This window comes from Phyllobates terribilis, unplaced genomic scaffold, assembly GCF_046119375.1.
Source record: "Phyllobates terribilis strain yellow unplaced genomic scaffold, ASM4611937v1 Scaffold_14__1_contigs__length_39327217, whole genome shotgun sequence".
NCBI classification, from domain to species: domain Eukaryota; kingdom Metazoa; phylum Chordata; class Amphibia; order Anura; family Dendrobatidae; genus Phyllobates; species Phyllobates terribilis.
In genome coordinates, this window is record NW_027362774.1 from 11,532,940 (window position 1) to 11,556,928 (window position 23,989).

At 45.0% G+C, this 23,989-nt stretch overlaps 2 protein-coding genes across 3 annotated transcripts in view; one reads left to right on the forward strand and one right to left on the reverse strand.

Annotated features, from left to right (window-relative positions):
* DPY19L3 (dpy-19 like C-mannosyltransferase 3) overlaps positions 1 to 4,903 on the forward strand; it is a 74,212-nt gene extending 69,309 nt beyond the window's left edge. The window contains exons 19-20 of one of the 2 annotated variants that reach the window (XM_073659671.1): positions 3,481 to 3,671; positions 3,758 to 4,903. In XM_073659671.1, the coding sequence (XP_073515772.1) occupies positions 3,481 to 3,651 (171 nt within the window). In that variant the 3' untranslated portion in view covers positions 3,652 to 3,671; positions 3,758 to 4,903. Of the gene's footprint in view, positions 1 to 3,480 lie in introns of both variants that reach the window. The other variant, XM_073659670.1, reaches the window with a different exon arrangement.
* A 6,699-nt stretch (positions 4,904 to 11,602) lies between these two features.
* LOC141175746 (neural-cadherin-like) overlaps positions 11,603 to 23,989 on the reverse strand; it is a 235,890-nt gene continuing 223,503 nt past the window's right edge. The window contains exons 23-33 of the mRNA XM_073659672.1: positions 22,364 to 22,578; positions 21,664 to 21,791; positions 19,291 to 19,418; positions 17,413 to 17,518; positions 16,857 to 17,007; positions 15,671 to 15,837; positions 15,330 to 15,588; positions 14,239 to 14,419; positions 13,891 to 14,129; positions 12,825 to 12,979; positions 11,603 to 12,241 (exon numbers count right to left, since the gene is read on the reverse strand). Coding sequence (XP_073515773.1) covers positions 11,828 to 12,241; positions 12,825 to 12,979; positions 13,891 to 14,129; positions 14,239 to 14,419; positions 15,330 to 15,588; positions 15,671 to 15,837; positions 16,857 to 17,007; positions 17,413 to 17,518; positions 19,291 to 19,418; positions 21,664 to 21,791; positions 22,364 to 22,578 — 2,143 coding nt within the window. The 3' untranslated portion in view covers positions 11,603 to 11,827. The remainder of the gene's footprint in view (positions 12,242 to 12,824; positions 12,980 to 13,890; positions 14,130 to 14,238; positions 14,420 to 15,329; positions 15,589 to 15,670; positions 15,838 to 16,856; positions 17,008 to 17,412; positions 17,519 to 19,290; positions 19,419 to 21,663; positions 21,792 to 22,363; positions 22,579 to 23,989) is intronic.

Genomic DNA, 23,989 nt, shown 5'->3' on the forward strand with positions numbered 1-23,989 from the left:
GTATGATGGCCCCACAGTTTCCCCAGACACAGTATGATGTCCCCACAGCCAGTCACCCCACGCACAGTATGATGTCCACACAACCCTCCCCACACACACAGTATGATGTCCCACAGCCCACACACACACACACACACACAGTATGATGTCCCCAAAGCTCCCCCACACACAGTATGATGTCCCCACAGTACATTCCCCCACACACAGTATGATGTTCACACAACCCTCCCCACACACGCAGTATGATGTCCCACAACCCACACACACACACACACACACACACACACACACACACACACACACACACACACACAGTATGATGTCCCCAAAGCTCCCCCACACACAGTATGATGTCACCACAGGTCCCCCCATGCACACACTCACAGTATGATGTCCCCACAGCCCCCCACAAACAGTATGATGTCCCCACAGCCCCCCCACACACAGTATGATGTCCCCTCAGACTCCCACACAGTATAATGTCCCCACAGCCCTCCCCCACACACAGTATGATGTCCCCACAGCCCTCCCCCACACACAGTATGATGTCCCCACAGCCCTCCCCCACACACAGTATGATGTCCTCACAGCCTTCCCCCCACATACATTATAATGTCCCCAAAGCCCCCCCACACACAGTATGATGTCCCCTCAGGCTCCCACACAGTATAATGTCCCTAGAGCCCCCCCCCCCCACACACACACACACACAGTATGATGTCCCCTTAGACCCCCACACAGTATGATGTCCCCACAGCTTCCCCAGACACAGTATGATGTCCCCACTGCTCACCCCCACACAGTATAATGTCCCCACAGCCAGCCCCCCCACACACAGTATGATGTCCACACAGCCCTCCCCACACACACACCGTATGATGTCCCACAGCCCTCCCCCACACACAATATGATGTCCCTATAGCCCCCCCCACATACATTATGATGTCCCTACAGCCCCCCCATACACAGTATGATGCCCCCACAGCTTCCCCAGACACAGTATGATGTCCCCTTAGACCCCCACACAGTATGATGTCCCCACAACTTCCCCAGACACAGTATGATGTCCCACTGCTCACCCCCACACAGTATAATGTCCCCACAGCCAGCCCCCCCACACACAGTATGATGTCCCCACAGCCAGCCCCCCCACACACAGTATGATGTCCCACAGCCAGCCCCGCCACACACAGTATGATGTCCCACAGCCAGCCCCGCCACACACAGTATGATGTCCCCACAGCCCTCCCCCACACACAGTATGATGTCCCCACAGCCCTCCCCCACACACAGTATGATGTCCCCACAGCCTTCCCCCCACATACATTATAATGTCCCCAAAGCCCCCCTACACACAGTATGATGTCCCCTCAGGCTCCCACACAGTATAATGTCCCTAGAGCCCCCCCACACACACACACAGTATGATGTCCCTTTAGACCTCCACACAGTATGATGTCCCCACAGCTTCCCCAGACACAGTATGATGTCCCACTGCTCACCCCCACACAGTATAATGTCCCCACAGCCAGCCCCCCCACACACAGTATGATGTCCCCACAGCCAGCCCCGCCACACACAGTATGATGTCCCCACAGCCAGCCCCCCCACACACAGTATGATGTCCCCACAGCCAGCCCCCCCACACACAGTATGATGTCCCCACAGCCAGCCCCCCCACACACAGTATGATGTCCCCACAGCCCTCCCCCACACACAGTATGATGTCCCCACAGCCAGCCCCGCCACACACAGTATGATGTCCCCACAGCCAGCCCCCCCCCACACAGTATGATGCCCCCCACCCCACACAGTATGATGTCCCCTTAGACCCCCAGACAGTATGATGTCGCCACAGCCAGCCCCCCCACACACAGTATGATGTCCCCACAGCCAGCCCCCCCACACACAGTATGATGTCCCCACAGCCAGCCCCCCCACACACAGTATAATGTCCTCACAGCCAGCCCCCCCACACACAGTATGATGTCCCCACAGCCAGCCCCCCCACACACAGTATGATGTCCCACAGCCAGCCCCGCCACACACAGTATGATGTCCCACAGCCAGCCCCGCCACACACAGTATGATGTCCCCACAGCCCTCCCCCACACACAGTATGATGTCCCCACAGCCCTCCCCCACACACAGTATGATGTCCCCACAGCCTTCCCCCCACATACATTATAATGTCCCCAAAGCCCCCCTACACACAGTATGATGTCCCCTCAGGCTCCCACACAGTATAATGTCCCTAGAGCCCCCCCCCCACACACACACAGTATGATGTCCCTTTAGACCTCCACACAGTATGATGTCCCCACAGCTTCCCCAGACACAGTATGATGTCCCACTGCTCACCCCCACACAGTATAATGTCCCCACAGCCAGCCCCCCCACACACAGTATGATGTCCCCACAGCCAGCCCCCCCACACACAGTATGATGTCCCCACAGCCAGCCCCCCCACACACAGTATGATGTCCCCACAACCCCCCCACACACAGTATGATGTCCTCACAGCCAGCCCCCCCACACACAGTATGATGTCCCCACAGCCCTCCCCCACACACAGTATGATGTCCCCACAGCCAGCCCCGCCACACACAGTATGATGTCCCCACAGCCAGCCCCCCCCACACAGTATGATGCCCCCCCCACACAGTATGATGTCCCCTTAGACCCCCACACAGTATGATGTCCCCACAGCCAGCCCCCCCACACACAGTATGATGTCCCACAGCCAGCCCCGCCACACACAGTATGATGTCCCACAGCCAGCCCCGCCACACACAGTATGATGTCCCACAGCCAGCCTCCCCACAGACATAGAATGATGTCGCCCCACAGCTTCTCACACAGTATTAAGACCCCTCCATAGAAGTATCATGTCTCCACAGCACCTCCCACACAAGTACTAACCGATCATTAAAATAACATATAAAACTACTCGCCTCACCCTGTTCCCTTCGATGCTGCGCTGCTTCACGCTGTACACTTTGTACTGAATCTCCGCACGGCAGCTGCGATTTGGCGACATCGCGCCAACTGAGGAGACTCTTAGTGACGCAGGCTGAATGATGGTGACGGCGGCTTCCATCACTGTTCTCACTGGTATGTGCTTTGAGGATACCGGCGAAATTGAGATGGGGGTGCCGGGTGGACCCGTGAGGCGGGAGGCCACAGTATTCTGCCCTTTGCTGTCCCAGTCTGCAGGCTAGATAGAACAGCCAAAGGGCCGAATGTGGCCGCACTTTGCCCGGGTCTAGTCTAGTGGGTGAGTGTTCTCCTTCAGGACCCCGCCAAGCTTGTATAAGAAGTCTTATAGACCATAACCAAAATTTACAAAGATGCAGAACGGTGAGTTGTATTTACATTACGATGGAAAATCCCTTTAAGTAATTGCTGATATAACTGCATCATCGCCCTTCTGTCTCAGTAGAAATTAGATTTATTTTTTCTTCTGCATTTTAACAACAGATCATGGATGGTCCCGGATACAACGACCCGGATCTGAAGCCTTCCCCCTCACCGCGCTTCTGTGACGAAGTAAAGAAAGATTCGCCTTCCTACACAAAATACTTCACCAGAGTCTTCAAGAACAAAACTTTCAACGTTTACAGGTTATCCCGGAAAGCTGTGGTGAAGTAGCCGGGAGCTGGCGGACTGCGGCGCCCCCTGCGCAGGGAGACATGCGAACGCTCTCCGTGCGCAGCGCCCCCTGCGCAGGGAGACATGCGAACGCTCTCCGTGCGCAGCGCCCCCTGCGCAGGGAGACATGCGAACGCTCTCCGTGCGCAGCGCCCGGCTGTTTTATGGTGTTTTTATAGCATAGTGTTTGAACTCGCAGTGAAGTGAATCACGAATCGCAGCCAATTGTGAGCCTGTGTCCACTTTTCTGGATTCTGCCATTTTATCCTTTTTGGCGTTTTTTTTTTTTTTTTTGCAGAGACTACAACTCTAATCATCTCACAAAAGTGCGTCCTTCATAGTATCACGTGCCAAATTTTTCTAGTTTGTGTTGATGTGGCTAACAAGGGACCAATGGTTTTGAAATCAAGGGATTGTCCTTTTTTTGGGGGGTTGGGAGGAGGAGGAGGAGGAGGACAACAACTACAATACCGAAAGCATTTTTTTTTTTTTTATTATTTTATTTTTTTTACATTTTTGTATTTTAAAGGGATTTTGTTATTTTTGCATAGTGTAATGTTCAGATGCTGCTCGTGATTTCATAGATTCTTGATATTTTTTTTTTTTTCCTCCGTCGGGAAAAGAACGCCCTCCTAAGAAATGTTGTAGCCGGTGTGTTTTATGTGATTAAGCTATCTAATGGTTGGACAAAAGTGGCGCTACATAGAGTGGAATCATAGAAAGTTCCCTGCCTGGTCAGGTCCGATGTCCCCTCCACCGGCGGCAGTATTATAGTAGTTAATAGCGATTTTCAAATCAAGGGGCTGTTGGCGCCATTCACCTACTTGGTAGCGGCCAGGACGTACGATTGGCTGATATCACACATGGGTCCTGCTGTAATGATGTCAGCAGGCATCGTACATACGGGTAAGTGAGTGGCGCTACACGACCCCTTTTTGATACTAGTTTTTGCATACTCACTATAAGTGACGGCTACACAGCGACTTCTCTATGATTTGCTGTTGTGCGACTATTTTACAACTATAATTTGGCTGTAGAAAAAATAAATAAATTCAGAAAGGGCGCATTCAACTCTTAGAAGCCGAAAGTGACAGTGACCTCTGTTCTAGCGGGATATCAGGATCGTCGGGAACCCTCTGTGATTACCAAGTTATCCTCTGGATAGGTGATTACTTGCCAAACTGAAGAAACACCCTTAAAGTTGTTATACTGGTGTACGGTATATATAGAATAAACACAAAAATTTCATCAAGACTCACTGTGTCCATATATTATCTTGTACTGATCCTGAGTTACCTCCTGTATTATACTCCAGAGCTGCACTCACTATTCTGCTGGTGCTCTCACTGTGTACATACATTACTGATCCCGAGTTACCTCCTGTATTATACTCCAGAGCTGCACTCACTATTCTGGTGCAGTCACTGTGTACATGCATTACATTACTGATCCTGAGTTACCTCCTGTATTATACTCCAGAGCTGCACTCACTATTCTGCTGGTGCAGTCACTGTGTACATACATTACATTACTGATCCTGAGTTACCTCCTGTATTATACTCCAGAGCTGCACTCACTATTCTGCTGGTGCAGTCACTGTGTACATACATTACATTACTGATCCTGAGTTACATCCTGTATTATACTCCAGAGCTGCACTCACTATTCTGCTGGTGCAGTCACTGTGTACATACATTACATTACTGATCCTGAGTTACATCCTGTATTATACTCCAGAGCTGCACTCACTATTCTGCTGGTGCAGTCACTGTGTACATACATTACATTACTGATCCTGAGTTACATCCTGTATTATACTCCAGAGCTGCACTCACTATTCTGCTGGTGCAGTCACTGTGTACATACATTACATTACTGATCCTGAGTTACCTCCTGTATTATACTAAAGAGCTGCACTCACTATTCTGCTGGTGCAGTCACTGTGTACATACATTACATTACTGATCCTGAGTTACATCCTGTATTATACCCCAGAGCTGCACTCACTATTCTGCTGGTGCAGTCACTGTGTACATACATTACATTACTGATCCTGAGTTACATCCTGTATTATACTCCAGAGCTGCACTCACTATTCTGCTGGTGCAGTCACTGTGTACATACATTACATTACTGATCCTGAGTTACATCCTGTACTATACTCCAGAGCTGCACTCACTATACTGCTGGTGCAGTCACTGTGTACATACATTACATTACTGATCCTGAGTTACATCCTGTATTATACCCCAGAGCTGCACTCACTATTCTGCTGGTCACTGTGTACATACATTACATTACTGATCCTGAGTTACATCCTGTATTATACCCCAGAGCTGCACTCACTATTCTGCTGGTCACTGTGTACATACATTACATTACTGATCCTGAGTTACATCCTGTATTATACTCCAGAGCTGCACTCACTATTCTGCTGGTGCAGTCACTGTGTACATACATTACTGATCCCGAGTTACCTCCTGTATTATATTCCAGAGCTGCACTCACTATTCTGCTGGTGCAGTCACTGTGTACATACATTACATTACTGATCCTGAGTTACATCCTGTATTATACTCCAGAGCTGCACTCACTATTCTGCTGGTGCAGTCACTGTGTACATACATTACATTACTGATCCTGAGTTACATCCTGTATTATACTCCAGAGCTGCGCTCACTATTCTGCTGGTGCAGTCACTGTGTACATACATTACATTACTGATCCTGAGTTACATCCTGTATTATACACCAGAGCTGCACTCACTATTCTGCTGGTGCAGTCACTGTGTACATACATTACATTACTGATCCTGAGTTACATCCTGTATTATACTCCAGAGCTGCACTCACTATTCTGCTGGTGCAGTCACTGTGTACATACATTACATTACTGATCCTGAGTTACCTCCTGTATTATACTAAAGAGCTGCACTCACTATTCTGCTGGTGCAGTCACTGTGTACATACATTACATTACTGATCCTGAGTTACATCCTGTATTATACCCCAGAGCTGCACTCACTATTCTGCTGGTGCAGTCACTGTGTACATACATTACATTACTGATCCTGAGTTACATCCTGTATTATACTCCGGAGCTGCACTCACTATTCTGCTGGTGCAGTCACTGTGTACATACATTACATTACTGATCCTGAGTTACATCCTGTATTATACTCCAGAGCTGCACTCACTATTCTGCTGGTGCAGTCACTGTGTACATACATTACATTACTGATCCTGAGTTACATCCTGTACTATACTCCAGAGCTGCACTCACTATACTGCTGGTGCAGTCACTGTGTACATACATTACATTACTGATCCTGAGTTACATCCTGTATTATACCCCAGAGCTGCACTCACTATTCTGCTGGTCACTGTGTACATACATTACATTACTGATCCTGAGTTACATCCTGTATTATACTCCAGAGCTGCACTCACTATTCTGCTGGTGCAGTCACTGTGTACATACATTACATTACTGATCCTGAGTTACCTCCTGTATTATACCCCAGAGCTGCACTCACTATTCTGCTGGTCACTGTGTACATACATTACATTACTGATCCTGAGTTACATCCTGTATTATACCCCAGAGCTGCACTCACTATTCTGCTGGTCACTGTGTACATACATTACATTACTGATCCTGAGTTACATCCTGTATTATACTCCAGAGCTGCACTCACTATTCTGCTGGTGCAGTCACTGTGTACATACATTACATTACTGATCCTGAGTTACATCCTGTATTATACTCCAGAGCTGCACTCACTATTCTGCTGGTGCAGTCACTGTGTACATACATTACATTACTGATCCTGAGTTACCTCCTGTATTATACTCCAGAGCTGCACTCACTATTCTGCTGGTGGAGTCACTGTGTACATACATTACATTACTTATCCAGAGTTACCTCCTGTATTATACTCCGGAGCTGCACTCACTATTCTGCTGGTGCAGTCACTGTGCACATACATTACATTACTGATCCTGAGTTACCTCCTGTATTATACTCCAGAGCTGGACTCACTATTCTGCTGGTGCAGTCACTGTGTACATACATTACATTACTGATCCTGAGTTACCTCCTGTATTATACCCCAGAGCTGCACTCACTATTCTGCTGGTCACTGTGTACATACATTACATTACTGATCCTGAGTTACCTCCTGTATTATACTCCAGAGCTGCACTCACTATTCTGCTGGTGCAGTCACTGTGTACATACATTACATTACTGATCCTGAGTTACATCCTGTATTATACTCCAGAGCTGCGCTCACTATTCTGCTGGTGCAGTCACTGTGTACATACATTACATTACTTATCCAGAGTTACCTCCTGTATTATACTCCGGAGCTGCACTCACTATTCTGCTGGTGCAGTCACTGTGCACATACATTACATTACTGATCCTGAGTTACCTCCTGTATTATACTCCAGAGCTGGACTCACTATTCTGCTGGTGCAGTCACTGTGTACATACATTACATTACTGATCCTGAGTTACCTCCTGTATTATACCCCAGAGCTGCACTCACTATTCTGCTGGTCACTGTGTACATACATTACATTACTGATCCTGAGTTACCTCCTGTATTATACTCCAGAGCTGCACTCACTATTCTGCTGGTGGAGTCACTGTGTACATACATTACATTACTGATCCTGAGTTACCTCCTGTATTATACTCCAGAGCTGCACTCACTATTCTGCTGGTGGAGTCACTGTGTACATACATTACATTACTGATCCTGAGTTACCTCCTGTATTATACCCCAGAGCTGCACTCACTATTCTGCTGGTCACTGTGTACATACATTACATTACTGATCCTGAGTTACATCCTGTATTATACCCCAGAGCTGCACTCACTATTCTGCTGGTCACTGTGTACATACATTACATTACTGATCCTGAGTTACATCCTGTATTATACTCCAGAGCTGCACTCACTATTCTGCTGGTGCAGTCACTGTGTACATACATTACATTACTGATCCTGAGTTACCTCCTGTATTATACCCCAGAGCTGCACTCATTATTCTGCTGGTGCAGTCACTGTGTACATACATTACATTACTGATCCTGAGTTACATCCTGTATTATACCCCAGAGCTGCACTCACTATTCTGCTGGTCACTGTGTACATACATTACATTACTGATCCTGAGTTACATCCTGTATTATACTCCAGAGCTGCACTCACTATTCTGCTGGTGCAGTCACTGTGTACATACATTACATTACTGATCCTGAGTTACCTCCTGTATTATACTCCAGAGCTGCACTCACTATTCTGCTGGTGGAGTCACTGTGTACATACATTACATTACTTATCCAGAGTTACCTCCTGTATTATACTCCGGAGCTGCACTCACTATTCTGCTGGTGCAGTCACTGTGCACATACATTACATTACTGATCCAGAGTTACCTCCTGTATTATACTCCGGAGCTGCACTCACTATTCTGCTGGTGGAGTCACTGTGTACATACATTACATTACTTATCCAGAGTTACCTCCTGTATTATACTCCAGAGCTGCACTCACTATTCTGCTGGTGCAGTCACTGTGCACATACATTACATTACTGATCCTGAGTTACCTCCTGTATTATACTCCAGAGCTGCACTCACTATTCTGCTGGTGCAGTCACTGTGTACATACATTACATTACTGATCCTGAGTTACATCCTGTATTATACTCCAGAGCTGCACTCACTATTCTGCTGGTCACTGTGTACTGATCCTGAGTCACATTCATTGTATATAGTGAGCCTGTACGTCTTTGTTCAGGTCGGGTCCGTTCTGATGTGGATTGTCCTGTATTCACACTGTCCTATGAGACATTACATAGAGCCGTGCCGGAGATACTTGCCGCCTTTCTCGGCGGCGGGTGAGGCTGGCAGTCATCGTATTATACCACCGTCTCTGGCGCCGTCCTCCCCGCTGCTCACAAGCTGGAAGTAATGACTGTTAAATCATAGTCTGGAAGTAATGAGAATACCTGGATTTATTAAGGCTTTACCCAGTAAGCAGAGCCGGCCATCCCTCGCCGCCGGAGCAGAACCGCATTAGACGCCGGCTTCCTGCAGGCGCCGGGATTAAAGGGCTCAGACATAAACAATTTTAATATTTCTAATCAAACCCCTTCTAGTAGACTCCGGTGGTCACACGGATAACGGTGCATAAAACTCCGCATCACCAGCGTTATTTTAAAGGCCAATGACACCTAAATGCCCGCGCCTAGGAGGCAGACGCCATATATCAGTACTAAAGATGGCACTATTACTTCTGCACCTCTGTGATATTCTCCATTTTTATACTGAACGTCTGCATTAAAATTGTGCCCGGTTATAGGAATTTCTGAACGATTAGACGAACCGAACAAATACTTTCCCTTAATTTAAGGAAAGTTACACTTCATTTAACTACAGGGATGTGTAACTACAACACCTAACACACTCCGACTGTCAGGAAATGATGGGAGTTTCCAATCTTGTCGGCCGCTACTATACGCCAATCAGCGAACTGGGTGAAGCAGTTTTATACAAGGATATATATAAAATACAATGTGTGATTGCAGGGGGGGCCTGACCGCAGGGACCCCCACTGAATGATTATAGTTGTAGTGAGCATGTGCGACCACCGTTCATAGACGGTAAGTAAAAAGTGGTCGCACATGCTCATTACTGCTCCATTCACGTAGAGGACTCTGGGACCACCCTTTTTCGGGATTAGTGGGGGAGGGGAAATTCCTAAAGTTTGTCACATGTCACGTTTTTCAAGGTCCTTGTACTCTAGGATTTTCAAGGGATCTTCTGGAGAAAGGGATCTCCGCAGCAGCATCCTCCCTCCTCTAGTGCAAGACATAAATGAGAATATAAATGAATATAAAGTCAGTTTGTTTGTTCTTTTTGTTATTTTATTATTATTATTTTTGTCCAGATGCAATCAGTAGGAAATTTTTAATTAAAAAATTGCATTTTATATATTTCCAAAAAATGGAAAGAAAAAAAAAAAAAAAGACGTTTAGGAACGGTTGGCACTGGGTCGAGCATGCACAAAGTAAGGCACGTATACGTATACAAAAAAATTAGAAACAAAAAAGTTCTTATTAAGTTGGGAGAAAAGTAGGAAAGAGACAAAGAAACCGTTTTTTTTTTTTTTTTTTAATTTCTGCATATTTTCAAGTCCCAAAATCTGTATTTGTTTTGATTCTCTTTCTTTGTCCTTTTTCGTGTGATTATTTCCTGTAGGGTTTGAAACTTTATAAATCACAACAATAGAGCTATAGAGTAAATCCCATGTAGTGATATCTGTGTCTCAGAGGTCGGATTGTCTTCTCCTTCCTCTGACATGAGGCAACACATTATTATATTGCTTTTAATCCCCCCTCAAATACACTTAAAAGGGGTTTTCCCATGAGCAAAAAGTTGATTTTAATCAATAGATCTTGGAATAATAATAAGTTCCGCAATTGGATGTGTTTAAAAAAAATGTTCCTGTGCTGAGATAATCTTATAAATGTGTCCCTGCTGTGTACTGTGTAATGGCCATGTCTGACCGTACAGGAACATAGTCGGATCATACCACATCTCCTGGGCAGCGGAGGACGCAAAAGGCTATACAGTCATTCTAGCTCGGGACCGCAAATGATTCATTTTGTGAGCCGAAACATTTCACTGCTTATTTTTAAACAATGTTTACCTAAAAGAAAATCATTTGCGATCCCGTGCTGTCTTGTCTGTATACTTTCTTTTCCGTCCTCCCCTGCAGAGGAGATGTGGTATGATCAGACTATGCTGCTGTACGGTCAGGACACAGCCATTACACAGCACACAGCAGGGGCACATTTCTAAGATTATCTCAGCACAGGAACATTTTTTTTAAACACATCCAATTGTGAAACTTATTATTATTCCAAGATCTATTGATTGAAATTAAACTTTGTTCGTGGGAAAACCCCTTTAAGTCCCCTCCTTGACCACATAAAAGGGGGTGCATAAAAAAATCATCACTAGAAAAAAAAAGGGGTGAATGAGTTGTGATACTTTACAAAAGTCCTGCAGAATTCACAGTGGTTTGTGTGGCTTTTCACTGGCGCTCGAGTATTAGTCCGGTGATTCACAGAAGTGACGTCTTTCCGTCTGCACGCGTCACTACGGATCGTCGTCCTCCGTGTACGAGTACAGTTTACACAAGTAGCTAAATTTTAGCCCCCACGTTCTCAAGTCTTCATACTCCAAGTCGGAGTCGAGTCCGGAGGAGGACAGAGTGCTGAGGCTCCCGGCCGACGATCCCGTCCCCTCGGTGTCATAGACCTTCAAGCTGTCGCATGATGCGCGCATGTACGCCGCGTCCTGACAGACGTCGTAGAAATATTGCTCAAAATCTCCACCGGTAAAAGAGCAGCTCAGTCTCTTCGGCGCTTGTGACGTTACCTTCTGGCTGTCAGACGTATTGTGATCGCAGCTTAAGGGGCCATTTATATGCTGCTCCCTCATCCTCCTGCAGAGAGACAGCGCCGGGCTGCTCTGGAGAGACAGCTGGAGATCTGTCATGCTGAATGCATCCTGCCGAAAACAGTTATTAGAATTAAAACCGATTGGCAAGTCACATACTCTTACTCTGAATGTGAATGACGCCAACGTCTGTTAACCCCTCGGGTCTAGTAATTTTTAGTAGCACCAGCTGCTGCTGCAAAACTACAACTCCCAGCATCTCCTGCCATACTGTGGTCTTGCAACAGCCACAGGTAGGAGACCACTGCTTCAATATACTGGCATTGCCGTAGTTTTTGGAAAATAATAGATTGGGGGGAGGGGGGTCCGTAGTGTAGGTGGCATCTCACTATAGAGGACCTGGAATATCTATACGTTGCCCCCTGAATACAATGGGCCTCTGTGACGACACAGCATTTACGTATATTTTCAGTAGGCTAGGAGAAATAGACTATTGTTCATATGAGTCTGAACGTTGACTCTTGAATTGATGTTTGTGATTGAATGGCTGCTGTTTACCTCTTATATCAGCTCCTACAGGTTATTGTCCTTAGTCGTTAATGGACTTAGATGCAAATGACTCCTCTGACCGCAGAGGAAGCAGTAGAGTAGAATTGCTCTTTATATGCACAAACAGTGAAGACCCCAGTCTCACCTGGTCCTCCTCCCCTCCTCCTTCCTCATTGTAATGGAAGATATTTTGCCGGGTATCTTCCGGCTCGTCCTTGTATGCAGACACATGATAGACGCCTTCATTTAATCGCCTCTTCTTGCTGCAGCGAGAGAACAGGACGGCGCCTGCAATCAGCGCTGCAAGAGACAGGAACCCCGGTGAGATAGGACGCCGCTAATCCCTCCAGTAGTTACGTTCCGGCTGGCGGGCATACATTTCTGTTACATACATTTCCTCCGTGCATTAATTTATATTCTGCTCGCATAACCATGAATATATACGCTAATACTATTGGGATATACAGCCGGTAACATGCAGATCTGGCAAATCTCCACTGCCGACCATCTACCACTTCAGATTGGGGTCTATGCTAGGGGGTCCACAACCGGATCTGCTTCGAGGCCATATTCTCAGATTGTGGCACCATAAAAGCTAAAATTAGGGCACAGCATTCGCTGTTCTGTTTTACTGAAAGAGCGTAGAAACTTCCCTGAAGTCCATTGTAGAAAATAAGGGGATAAGGGGACGCCGAGGTCCCTGAGATTAGACCCCCCGAATCAGATATCATCAATATTCTATTAAAGGATGACTCTGGGTAAATCGGATACAGTGCCCCCCAGCCGGCACTAGTGACCCGCTCCTTGGAGTGCAAATAATGCAAGTGCCAGTGACATGGCGCACTATTAGCAAGGCTCCTCTTCTGTCTAACTTGTATGATACCAGTTTGTAGCCAGTAGGGGGCACTCACATCTCTCCTGCAGAACTGGCAACTAATGCTGGCACTACGCAGTCTCCATCGGTCGGATGTGGCGGCTGTTGTTTTTCTGAACTAGCTATGGTTGAGGCCATACAGTGCATAATTATGAGCTGCAGGCTGTAGGTTGTGTGGACCTTCCCCTTCTATCAGGACATATACTGCATGCAATATGGAGTCAATTATAGCATCTATGCTGGTCTATTGGATGTCCCGGTTTATCAAGTAGCTTAACCCAAGAAGTCCATGATTGCAGTTGTCTGACGTGCATGGACATATACATGTACGAGTTACCTATCAGTGCGGTGGAGCAGATGCAGATGATGAGGAAGGTGCTGAGTCCTAATCCGGGATCCAGGCCGTGTAGGATGACGTCACATTTGCTGCCCCCATATCTATGAGGACACAGGCAGGTGAACTCGGCCGGCGTCTGTGGGATACAAGTTCCATGTTTGCAGGGACTCTGCATGCACACGGTGTAGAGGCACCAGCGGCCGGTGGTATTCTCCAGTAGGAGGTATCCGGGGGGGCAGCTACACCATGAGACAAGGGGTAGAATGGAGATTAGCATTTTTGCAGTGCAATGACCTGGTAGAGATGTTAGAAATATTTAATAGCCCCCCGGCAGCTCAGATATTTTACCGGCACTCGTGAATCATCCACAGGTCTGTGCAGACAAAGCCCCGGTCACACGGCTGATTTCTGCAGACATCAGATCCGCAGCCTTTATCTACACCGAGTTTCTTAATAATAGATACTGGAGCGCTGGACTGGTTCTCCAGGGGTAGTTTGTAGTTATTCAGCCTTGCATCCTTTATGCAGCCTATTGACATTGAGAAGAAATATGTCCTTAGTGTATTCAACACCAGTGGTCGCGATCGCAGAGGGTGCGAACAAGCCTGGACCCCCCCCGAGCAGATGGATACAGTTCACCGATTGGGATCCCGCCGTTCGTTGTGGGAGTGAGGCGAGGGGTACATTACCGTGTAGAGGCAGAAAGGGGGCAATGGAGAGTGGAGTTATTACAGATTACGGCACTTTAAAGTTTGTATTGAGTAGCCAATGACTTCTTTACGAAAATTATGAATTTATCGTGACGGTCTGGGATGGGCGGAGAAGAAAAAGAGAAATGAACGACTACAATCGCAAAGAACATCCATAATACCCATGGTCTACACAGTGTCAGTGTATAACTGCTATCTACCACTATATGGCCACTCTATGGTGGTAATATGGGTCTTGGCACAGTGGTTTTTGTTAATTATCAGTACAGTGATATTATTTGGTTACTATGTGGTGGTACTATGTGCTCATAAGGCGGTATTATCTGTTCCTTATATACTGGTATTGTTTTTCTCTGCTTGAAAAATACGAGAAAACGGCAGGGAAAATTACACGTTTTTGTGCACCGGGTTTTGTTCAGTAACAGTATGGCGGTGTTAGTTATTTGTATTGCGGTATTATTTGCTATCTGTAGGACTGTCGTTTATATATATATTTTTTGAGGGAAAGTGAACATATATCTTTATAGACCCTAGATAGAAGCTGGTGGTTGTGGGGGGTCCCTGGGACTTTAGTTACCCTCCCACTATGATCACTGGCGTAAGACTTTGGCAAATGCCCCCGACTTCTTTGTGGCCGAACCTTTAACATATCCAAGATCTGAACCTTGGCATGAAATGCTATGAGACCTATACAATGATGGGATCCGGTCATGTATGAATCCCATGTACCTTGGAAGCTGAGGGCTTGGAGGTTGCCACTTCCAAGAATGATGCTGCTGGGATCCACTTTGATCTCTTTGTACGTCCCATGTGCCGCTGTGATCTCGCGGTGCTCGCCCCCTCCGTCCACACGTAAAGTGAATTCATTCTGCATCCTCTCCAAAGTGACCGCCTGCCATTCCCCAGAATCAACCCTGTGATCAGGAAGTCGAACTACGAAATCGCCATCTCCGATATTATAGGACGCAGCGAGCATCCCGCGTATTATCTGAGGGGGTGATGAGAGGAAATCATGAGAGACCCTCCATATTTGAGCCACATCCGAACTCCGGCCTGTGCCCCCCTCTCACTTGCAGGATGATGTATTCGGTTTGGTCTTCTGAGGACACGCTCAGGATGATGCTGTTGGACTGACGCGTTCTCACCATGGTCTGGAAATGTGTCCTTTGTGTATGAAACGCGTGGGAGAATTTATACTGGACGAAGCTTCCGGCCTGGAAGAAATATTCTGTAGCATCTGGGGGAAAAAGAAGAAGACCTCATGGATATGTTTCACTTGCTGCACTTATAGGACGCTTCTACTTTGGTGAAACATTATTGCGACCATGCTGACGTCTATCAATCATAGTGATGATTATTGCACAGAACCGTACTGATGCCTATCAATCATAGTGATGATTATTGCACAGAACCGTACGGACGTCTATCAATCATAGTGATGATTATTGCACAGAACCGTACTGATGCCTATCAATCATAGTGATGATTATTGCACAGAACCGTACTGATGCCTATCAATCATAGTGATGATTATTGCACAGAACCGTACGGACGTCTATCAAACATAGTGATGATTATTGCACAGAACCGTACGGACGTCTATCAATCATAGTGATGATTATTGCACAGAACCGTACTGATGCCTATCAATCATAGTGATGATTATTGCACAGAACCGTACTGATGCCTATCAATCATAGTGATGATTATTGCACAGAACCGTACGGACGTCTATCAAACATAGTGATGATTATTGCACAGAACCGTACTGATGCCTATCAATCATAGTGATGATTATTGCACAGAACCGTACTGATGCCTATCAATCATAGTGATGATTATTGCACAGAACCGTACGGACGTCTATCAAACATAGTGATGATTATTGCACAGAACCGTACTGATGCCTATCAATCATAGTGATGATTATTGCACAGAACCGTACTGATGCCTATCAATCATAGTGATGATTATTGCACAGAACCGTACGGACGTCTATCAATCATAGTGATGATTATTGCACAGAACCGTACGGACATCTATCAATTATAGTGATGATTATTGCACAGAACCGTACGGACGTCTATCAATCATAGTGATGATTACTGCACAGAACCGTATGGACGTCTATCAATCATAGTGATGATTATTGCACAGAACCGTACTGATGCCTATCAATCATAGTGATGATTATTGCACAGAACCGTACGGACGTCTATCAATCATAGTGATGATTATTGAAGCGTTGGATGGTACCTTTATCACATTCCTGTTGAAAAGAGATGGAGGCACCAAATTCTCCGGTGCACCTTGATTCGGTCTCACACTGGGCAGAGCTGAAGACCTCACAAGCCGCACAGCCGGGGGAGCTGCGGACTGACTCTATAGGGGATCCGAGATCGTACATCTAGGAGCAGAAACAAATCCAATGTATAAATGACTGGCGAGACATCGAAATCCGCTGAAATCCGATTTATCAGATTAGTTCGAATTTGGCTGAGAAAGATGGGAGACAAGACTGGAGCCTTAGGAGAGAACTGAATCAGCGGAGGACGGGGCAGGGAGCTGCAGCACCAGGGCAGGAGAGGGGTGACAAGAGTATAGAGGTTTATTTTATATATATTTATTACGCCAAAGCTTCAGTTCTGCTACATCTGTACGGATAATGTGGCCACAGTCTAGACTCATTAAATACTGGGCTGACCCCAATATTCATTTTATTTTACACCATTTATTAGGCAATGGCACTCTGCGATGGTGATGACAACTTTTGTCCAGATCATATACATAAACAAGACAGGTTGTCACTGACCTCCTTGTTAACTACTAGATTACGGACACATCCATTGAAAGTGGCGTCCGGAGAAGACGATGCTTTATTCCTCCCCAGCCGGAGAATGTGATGGGGATTCCAGATCCTTTATGAACAAAGATAAGAAAATGTTACATAATTAATGTCTTGATTTTACCTGTTAGGTAATTTTTGTTGCTGCCGATAAAGTTGCAGATAAAGGATAATAACCACATACAGTTATATGAAAATGTTTGGGCACCCCTATTAATCTTAAGCTTAATGTTTTATAAAAATTGGTGTTATTGCAGCAGCTCTTTCAGTTTGATCTATGTAATAACTGTTGGACACAGTAATGTTTCTGCTTTGAAATGAGGTTTATTGTACTAACAGAAAATGTGCAATCTGCATTCAAACAAAATTTGACAGGTGCATAAGTATGGGCACCCTTATCATTTTCTTGTTTTAAATACTCCTACCTACTTTTTACTGACTTACTAAAGCACTTTTTTTGGTTTTGTAACCTCATTGAGCTTTGAACTTCATAGCCAGGTGTATGCAATCATGAGAAAAGCTACTTAAAGTGGCCACTTGCAAGTTGTTCTCCTGTTTGAATCTCCTCTGAAGAGTGGCATCATGGGCTCCTCAAAACAACTGTCAAATGATCTGAAAACAAAGATTATTCAACATAGTTGTTCAGGGGAAGGATACAAAAAGCTGTCTCAGAGATTTAACCTGTCAGTTTCCACTGTGAGGAACATAGTAAGGAAATGGAAGAACACAGGGACAGTTCTTGTTAAGGCCAGAAGTGGTAGGCCAAGAAAAACATCAGAAAGGCAGAGAAGAAGAATAGTGAGATCAGTCAAGGACAATCCTCAGACCACCTCCAGAGAGCTGCAGCATCAACTTGCTGCAGATGGTGTCACTGTGCATCGGTCAACTATACAACGCACTTTGCACAAGGAGAAGCTGTATGGGAGAGTGATGCGAAAGAAGCCGTTTCTGCAAGCACGCCACAAACAGAGTCGGCTGAGGTATGCAAAAGCACATTTGGAGAAGCCAATTTCTTTTTGGAAGAAGGTCCTGTGGACTGATGAAACCAAGATTGAGTTGTTTGGTCATACAAAAAGGCATTATGCATGGCGGCAAAAAAACACAGCATTCCAAGAAAAACACTTGCTACCCACAGTAAAATTTGGTGGAGGTTCCATCATGCTTCGGGGCTGTGTGGCCTATGCCGACACCGGGAATCTTGTTAAAATTGAGGGACGCATGGATTCCACTCAGTATCAGCAGATTCTTGACAATAATGTTCAAGAATCAGTGACAAAGTTGAAGTTACGCAGGGGATGGATCTTTCAGCAAGACAATGATCCTAAACACCGCTCCAAATCTACTCAGGTATTCATGCAGAGGAACAATTACAATGTTCTGGAATGGCCATCCCAGTCCCCAGACCTGAATATCATTGAACATCTGTGGGATCATTTGAAGAGGGCTGTCCATGCTCGGCGACCATCAAACTTAACTGAACTGGAATTGTTTTGTAAAGAGGAATGGTCAAAAATACCTTCATCCAGGATCCAGGAACTCACTAAAAGCTACAGGAAGCGACTAGAGGCAAAAGGAGGATCTACTAAATATTAATGTCACTTTTCTGGTGAGGTGCCCATACTTATGCACCTATCAAATTTTGTTTGAATGCAGATTGCACATTTTCTGTTAGTACAATAAACCTCATTTCAAGGCAGAAACATTACTGTATCCAACAGTTATTACATATATCAAACTGAAATAGCTGTTGCAGAAACACCAATTTTTATAAAACATTAAGCTTAAGATTAATAGGGGTGCCCAAACTTTTTCATATAACTGTATATGTGTCAGCCCCCAAATCACCTCCACTCCTTGGACATCACCCCTCCAACTTCACATCCTGCCCGATCCTCCAATAATAATCTCTTGCCAACTCCCTCTTTCTCATTTACAATGGCTGCACTGCAGCGATCCAGGGTGAGGGTTACTTCCTGCAAGAAAAAAAAAATATATATATATATGTACAGTATGTATAATATTATAGAAGGTCTCTATTTACAAAGCACAATTATTTTTGTTGCTTTCTCCTAGTTTCTATTTTTTTCCTCCATGCTTTACACTGCAATTGCGCTTGTTTCTGCAATCATATAATCGTCATTATATGGGAAGGTGATTTTTCAATACAGCAGAGACAGGTAATCACATAACTAAATGCTGCACACCAGTGATCTGCAGCTGTTGCAGAACTACAACTCTCAGCATGCCCGACAGCCAGAGAGCCATAAGTCTTCTGCACAAACACTATACAAATCAGTAATATACAGTACAGACCAAAAGTTTGGACACACCTTCTCATTTAAAGATTTTTCTGTATTTTCATGACTATGAAAATTGTACATTCACACTGAAGGCATCAAAACTATGAATTACCACATGTGGAATTATATACTTAACAAAAAAGTGTGAAACAACTGAAAATATGTCTTATATTCTAGGTTCTTCAAAGTAGCCACCTTTTGCTTTGATGACTGCTTTGCACACTCTTGGCATTCTCTTGTTGAGCTTCAAGAGGTAGTCACCGGAAATGGTCTTCTAACAATCTTGAAGGAGTTCCCAGAGATGCTTAGCACTTGTTGGCCCTTTTGCCTTCACTCTGGGGTCCAGCTCACCCCAAACCATCTCGATTGGGTTCAGGTCTGGTGACTGTGGAGGCCAGGTCACCTGGCGTAGCACCCCATCACTCTCCTTCTTGGTCAAATAGCCCTTACACAGCCTGGAGGTCTGTTTGGGGTCATTGTCCTGTTGAAAAATAAATGATGGTCCAACTAAACGCAAACCGGATGGAATAGCATGCCGCTGCAAGATGCTGTGGTAGCCATGCTGGTTCAGTATGCCTTCAATTTTGAATAAATCCCCAACAGTGTCACCAGCAAAGCCCCCCCACACCATCACACCTCCTCCTCCATGCTTCACGGTGGGAACCAGGCATGTAGAGTTCATCCGTTCACCTTTTCTGCGTCGCACAAAGACACGGTGGTTGGAACCAAAGATCTCAAATTTGGACTCATCAGACCAAAGCACAGATTTCCACTGGTCTAATGTCCATTCCTTGTGTTCTTTAGCCCAAACAAGTCTCTTCTGCTTGTTGCCTGTCCTTAGCAGTGGTTTCCTAGCAGCTATTTTACCATGAAGGCCTGCTGCACAAAGTCTCCTCTTAACAGTTGTTGTAGAGATGTGTCTGCTGCTAGAACTCTGTGTGGCATTGACCTGGTCTCTAATCTGAGCTGCTGTTAACCTGCGATTTCTGAGGCTGGAGACTCGGATAAACTTATCCTCAGAAGCAGAGGTGACTCTTGGTCTTCCTTTCCTGGTGCGGTCCTCATGTGAGACAGTTTCTTTGTAGCGCTTGATGGTTTTTGCATCTGCACTTGGGGACACTTTCAAAGTTTTCCCAATTTTTCGGACTGACTGACCTTCATTTCTTAAAGTAATGATGGCCACTCGTTTTTCTTTACTTAGCTGCTTTTTTCTTGCCATAATACAAATTCTAACAGTCTATTCAGTAGGACTATCAGCTGTGTATCCACCTGACTTCTGCACAACACAACTGATGGTCCCAACCCCATTTATAAGGCAAGAAATCCCACTTATTAAACCTGACAGGGCACACCTGTGAAGTGAAGACCATTTCCGGTGACTACCTCTTGAAGCTCATCAAGAGAATGCCAAGAGTGTGCAAAGCAGCCATCAAAGCAAAAGGTGGCTACTTTGAAGAACCTAGAATATAAGACATATTTTCAGTTGTTTCACACTTTTTTGTTAAGTATATAATTCCACATGTGGTAATTCACATTTTTGATGCCTTCAGTGTGAATGTACAATTTTCATAGTCATGAAAATATAGAAAAATCTTTAAATGAGAAGGTGTGTCCAAACTTTTGATCTGTACTGTATATAATGCACTAAAATCCTACACTGTATCCGTGCACTGACGTCTATCAATCATAGTGATGATTATTACACAGTCGTACTGATGCCTAATCAATCATAGTGATAATTATTGCAAAGAACCGTACTGACGTCTATCAATCATAGTGATGATTATTGCACAGAACCGTACTGACGTCTATCAATCATACTGATGATTATTGCACAGAACCGTACTGACATCTATCAATCTTAGTGATGATTATTGCACAGAACCGTATCCTACACATCCATGTTCCGGATACTGACCCTTTTCTTCACTCTCATATCGATCCGATGCCACTTTCCATCGGTTGCATTCACTGTGTCAGGAAGCTGTAAATGTAGGAAATCGTTGACTTGTCCGATCTTCAGACTTGGGACACCCTGCACTAAAGCTTTAAAATACACAAAAAGGGAAAATAACCACTGAAATCTGATAAGAAATAATCGTTCAGAAGAATCTAACAAACTATGTATTCGTGGACCCCAACAGGAGTCAAGGGGGTGAGAAATCATTCTGTCGACTTCCATAATATTAGTTTTCGAGGGCATTATCTACCTGCTATCATTGTTTTTAGGATGTAGCCTGTTTGGTACTGTGTATGGGGGTAATAACACCATTATTTGTGAAGTATATGGAGGAAAAGGGGAAGCAAGAAGCTCAGAATTGGGGATGGAGGCAGAATGCAGAAGTTGTGTAGGTTGGAAATAGGAGGAGAGGATCGTGCTGAAAATGTGTCTTGTGTTACAAAAGCTCCAGATGGGACAGAGCTGGGAGAAGTCGTCATGGGGGTCTGGGCCAGGTGGAAAAAAAAAATAAACATATACAACTATAATCACTTATATGATCAACAGAACAGGTGTCTACCACTATACGACCCCTGTTTGGTCTTTGTATAGTGTTTTTTTTTTTTCTTAATAACAGCATTGTAGTCCGAAGAGGTGCCCACAGTATACATACACCTACCGATGGATACAAAATACTCGGAATATCCGGAAGGCTGATTGGACAGAGGTCCATTATAGAGCACGTTCCCATCCACTTCATCGTTTATAAACTCTACAGATAGGTGGGTTTCAGAGCAAAATCGGATTGGTGGAAAAGAGGCAAATCCATCACCGCGAAAACTGCGCAGAGTCAGCTGACACAGGGGTCCGGAGGATTGTGATGCACAGCGACACCTTACAATGAAAAAAAACACAGATATTCCTGCACCGTTCTCAGTAATATTTCCCCATCCCCCCTCACATCTCTAGACAGGAATTTACATCCAAATATGCGAAGAGAGATTTAACGGAATAGTATTTCCCGTGAGCAACTTGTTACGCGGCTGCAATCAGATTTATGGCAGGATTATAGCAATAGCAGCGCCGCATACGGCACACGAGCATCTTTTCTTGTAACGCGGCATTTAATAAATACAAATTACTCTTCCATCTGTCAGTTTCCCTCTAATCCAATTTTTTTTTTTTTTTTTTTGCCTCAGATTTCAATAAAACATATCTCCGAGTCTCGTTCGGCGGAGCGGCCGGCTAAAAATAAGCAAAAGGCGTCCGCCGAAAATTATTTAAAAGAGGAAATAAAGAGTATTATGAGTCCGTGTGATAAGAGGTTTAATCCATCTGGTGAGCAAAAGAGCGAACGAGGGGAAAAGGGGAAAGACAGCAGACAACGCCAACTGGTGACACCAAGGTCAGAAAATAAGTGAACCCAGTAACACCAGTATAGAGATGTGTATACTGGATATAATCTGCAAAAAGGCAGAATCATTACTTATAATTACATTACTGATCCTGAGATACATCCTGTATTATACTCCAGAGCTGCACTCACTATTCTGCTGGTGCAGTCACTGTGTACATACATTACATTACTGATCCTGAGTTACCTCCTGTATTATACTCCAGAGCTGCACTCACTATTCTGCTGGTGCAGTCACTGTGTACATACATTACATTACTGATCCTGAGTTACATCCTGTATTATACTCCAGAGCTGCACTCACTATTCTGCTGGTGCAGTCACTGTGTACATACATTACATTACTGATCCTGAGTTACATCCTGTATTATACTCCAGAGCTGCACTCACTATTCTGCTGATGCAGTCACTGTGTACATACAGTACATTACTGATCCTGAGTTACATCCTGTATTATACTCCAGAGCTGCACTCACTATTCTGCTGGTGCAGTCACTGTGTACATACATTACATTACTGATCCTGAGTTACATCCTGTATTATACTCCAGAGCTGCACTCACTATTCTGCTGGTGCAGTCACTGTGTACATACATTACATTACTGATCCTGAGTTACATCCTGTATTATCCTCCAGAGCTGCACTCACTATTCTGCTGGTGCAGTCACTGTGTACATACATTACATTACTGATCCTGAGTTACATCCTGTATTATACTCCAGAGCTGCACTCACTATTCTGCTGGTGCAGTCACTGTGTACATACATTACATTACTGATCCTGAGTTACATCCTGTATTATACTCCAGAGCTGCACTCACTATTCTGCTGGTGCAGTCACTGTGTACATACATTACATTACTGATCCAGAGTTACATCCTGTATTATACTC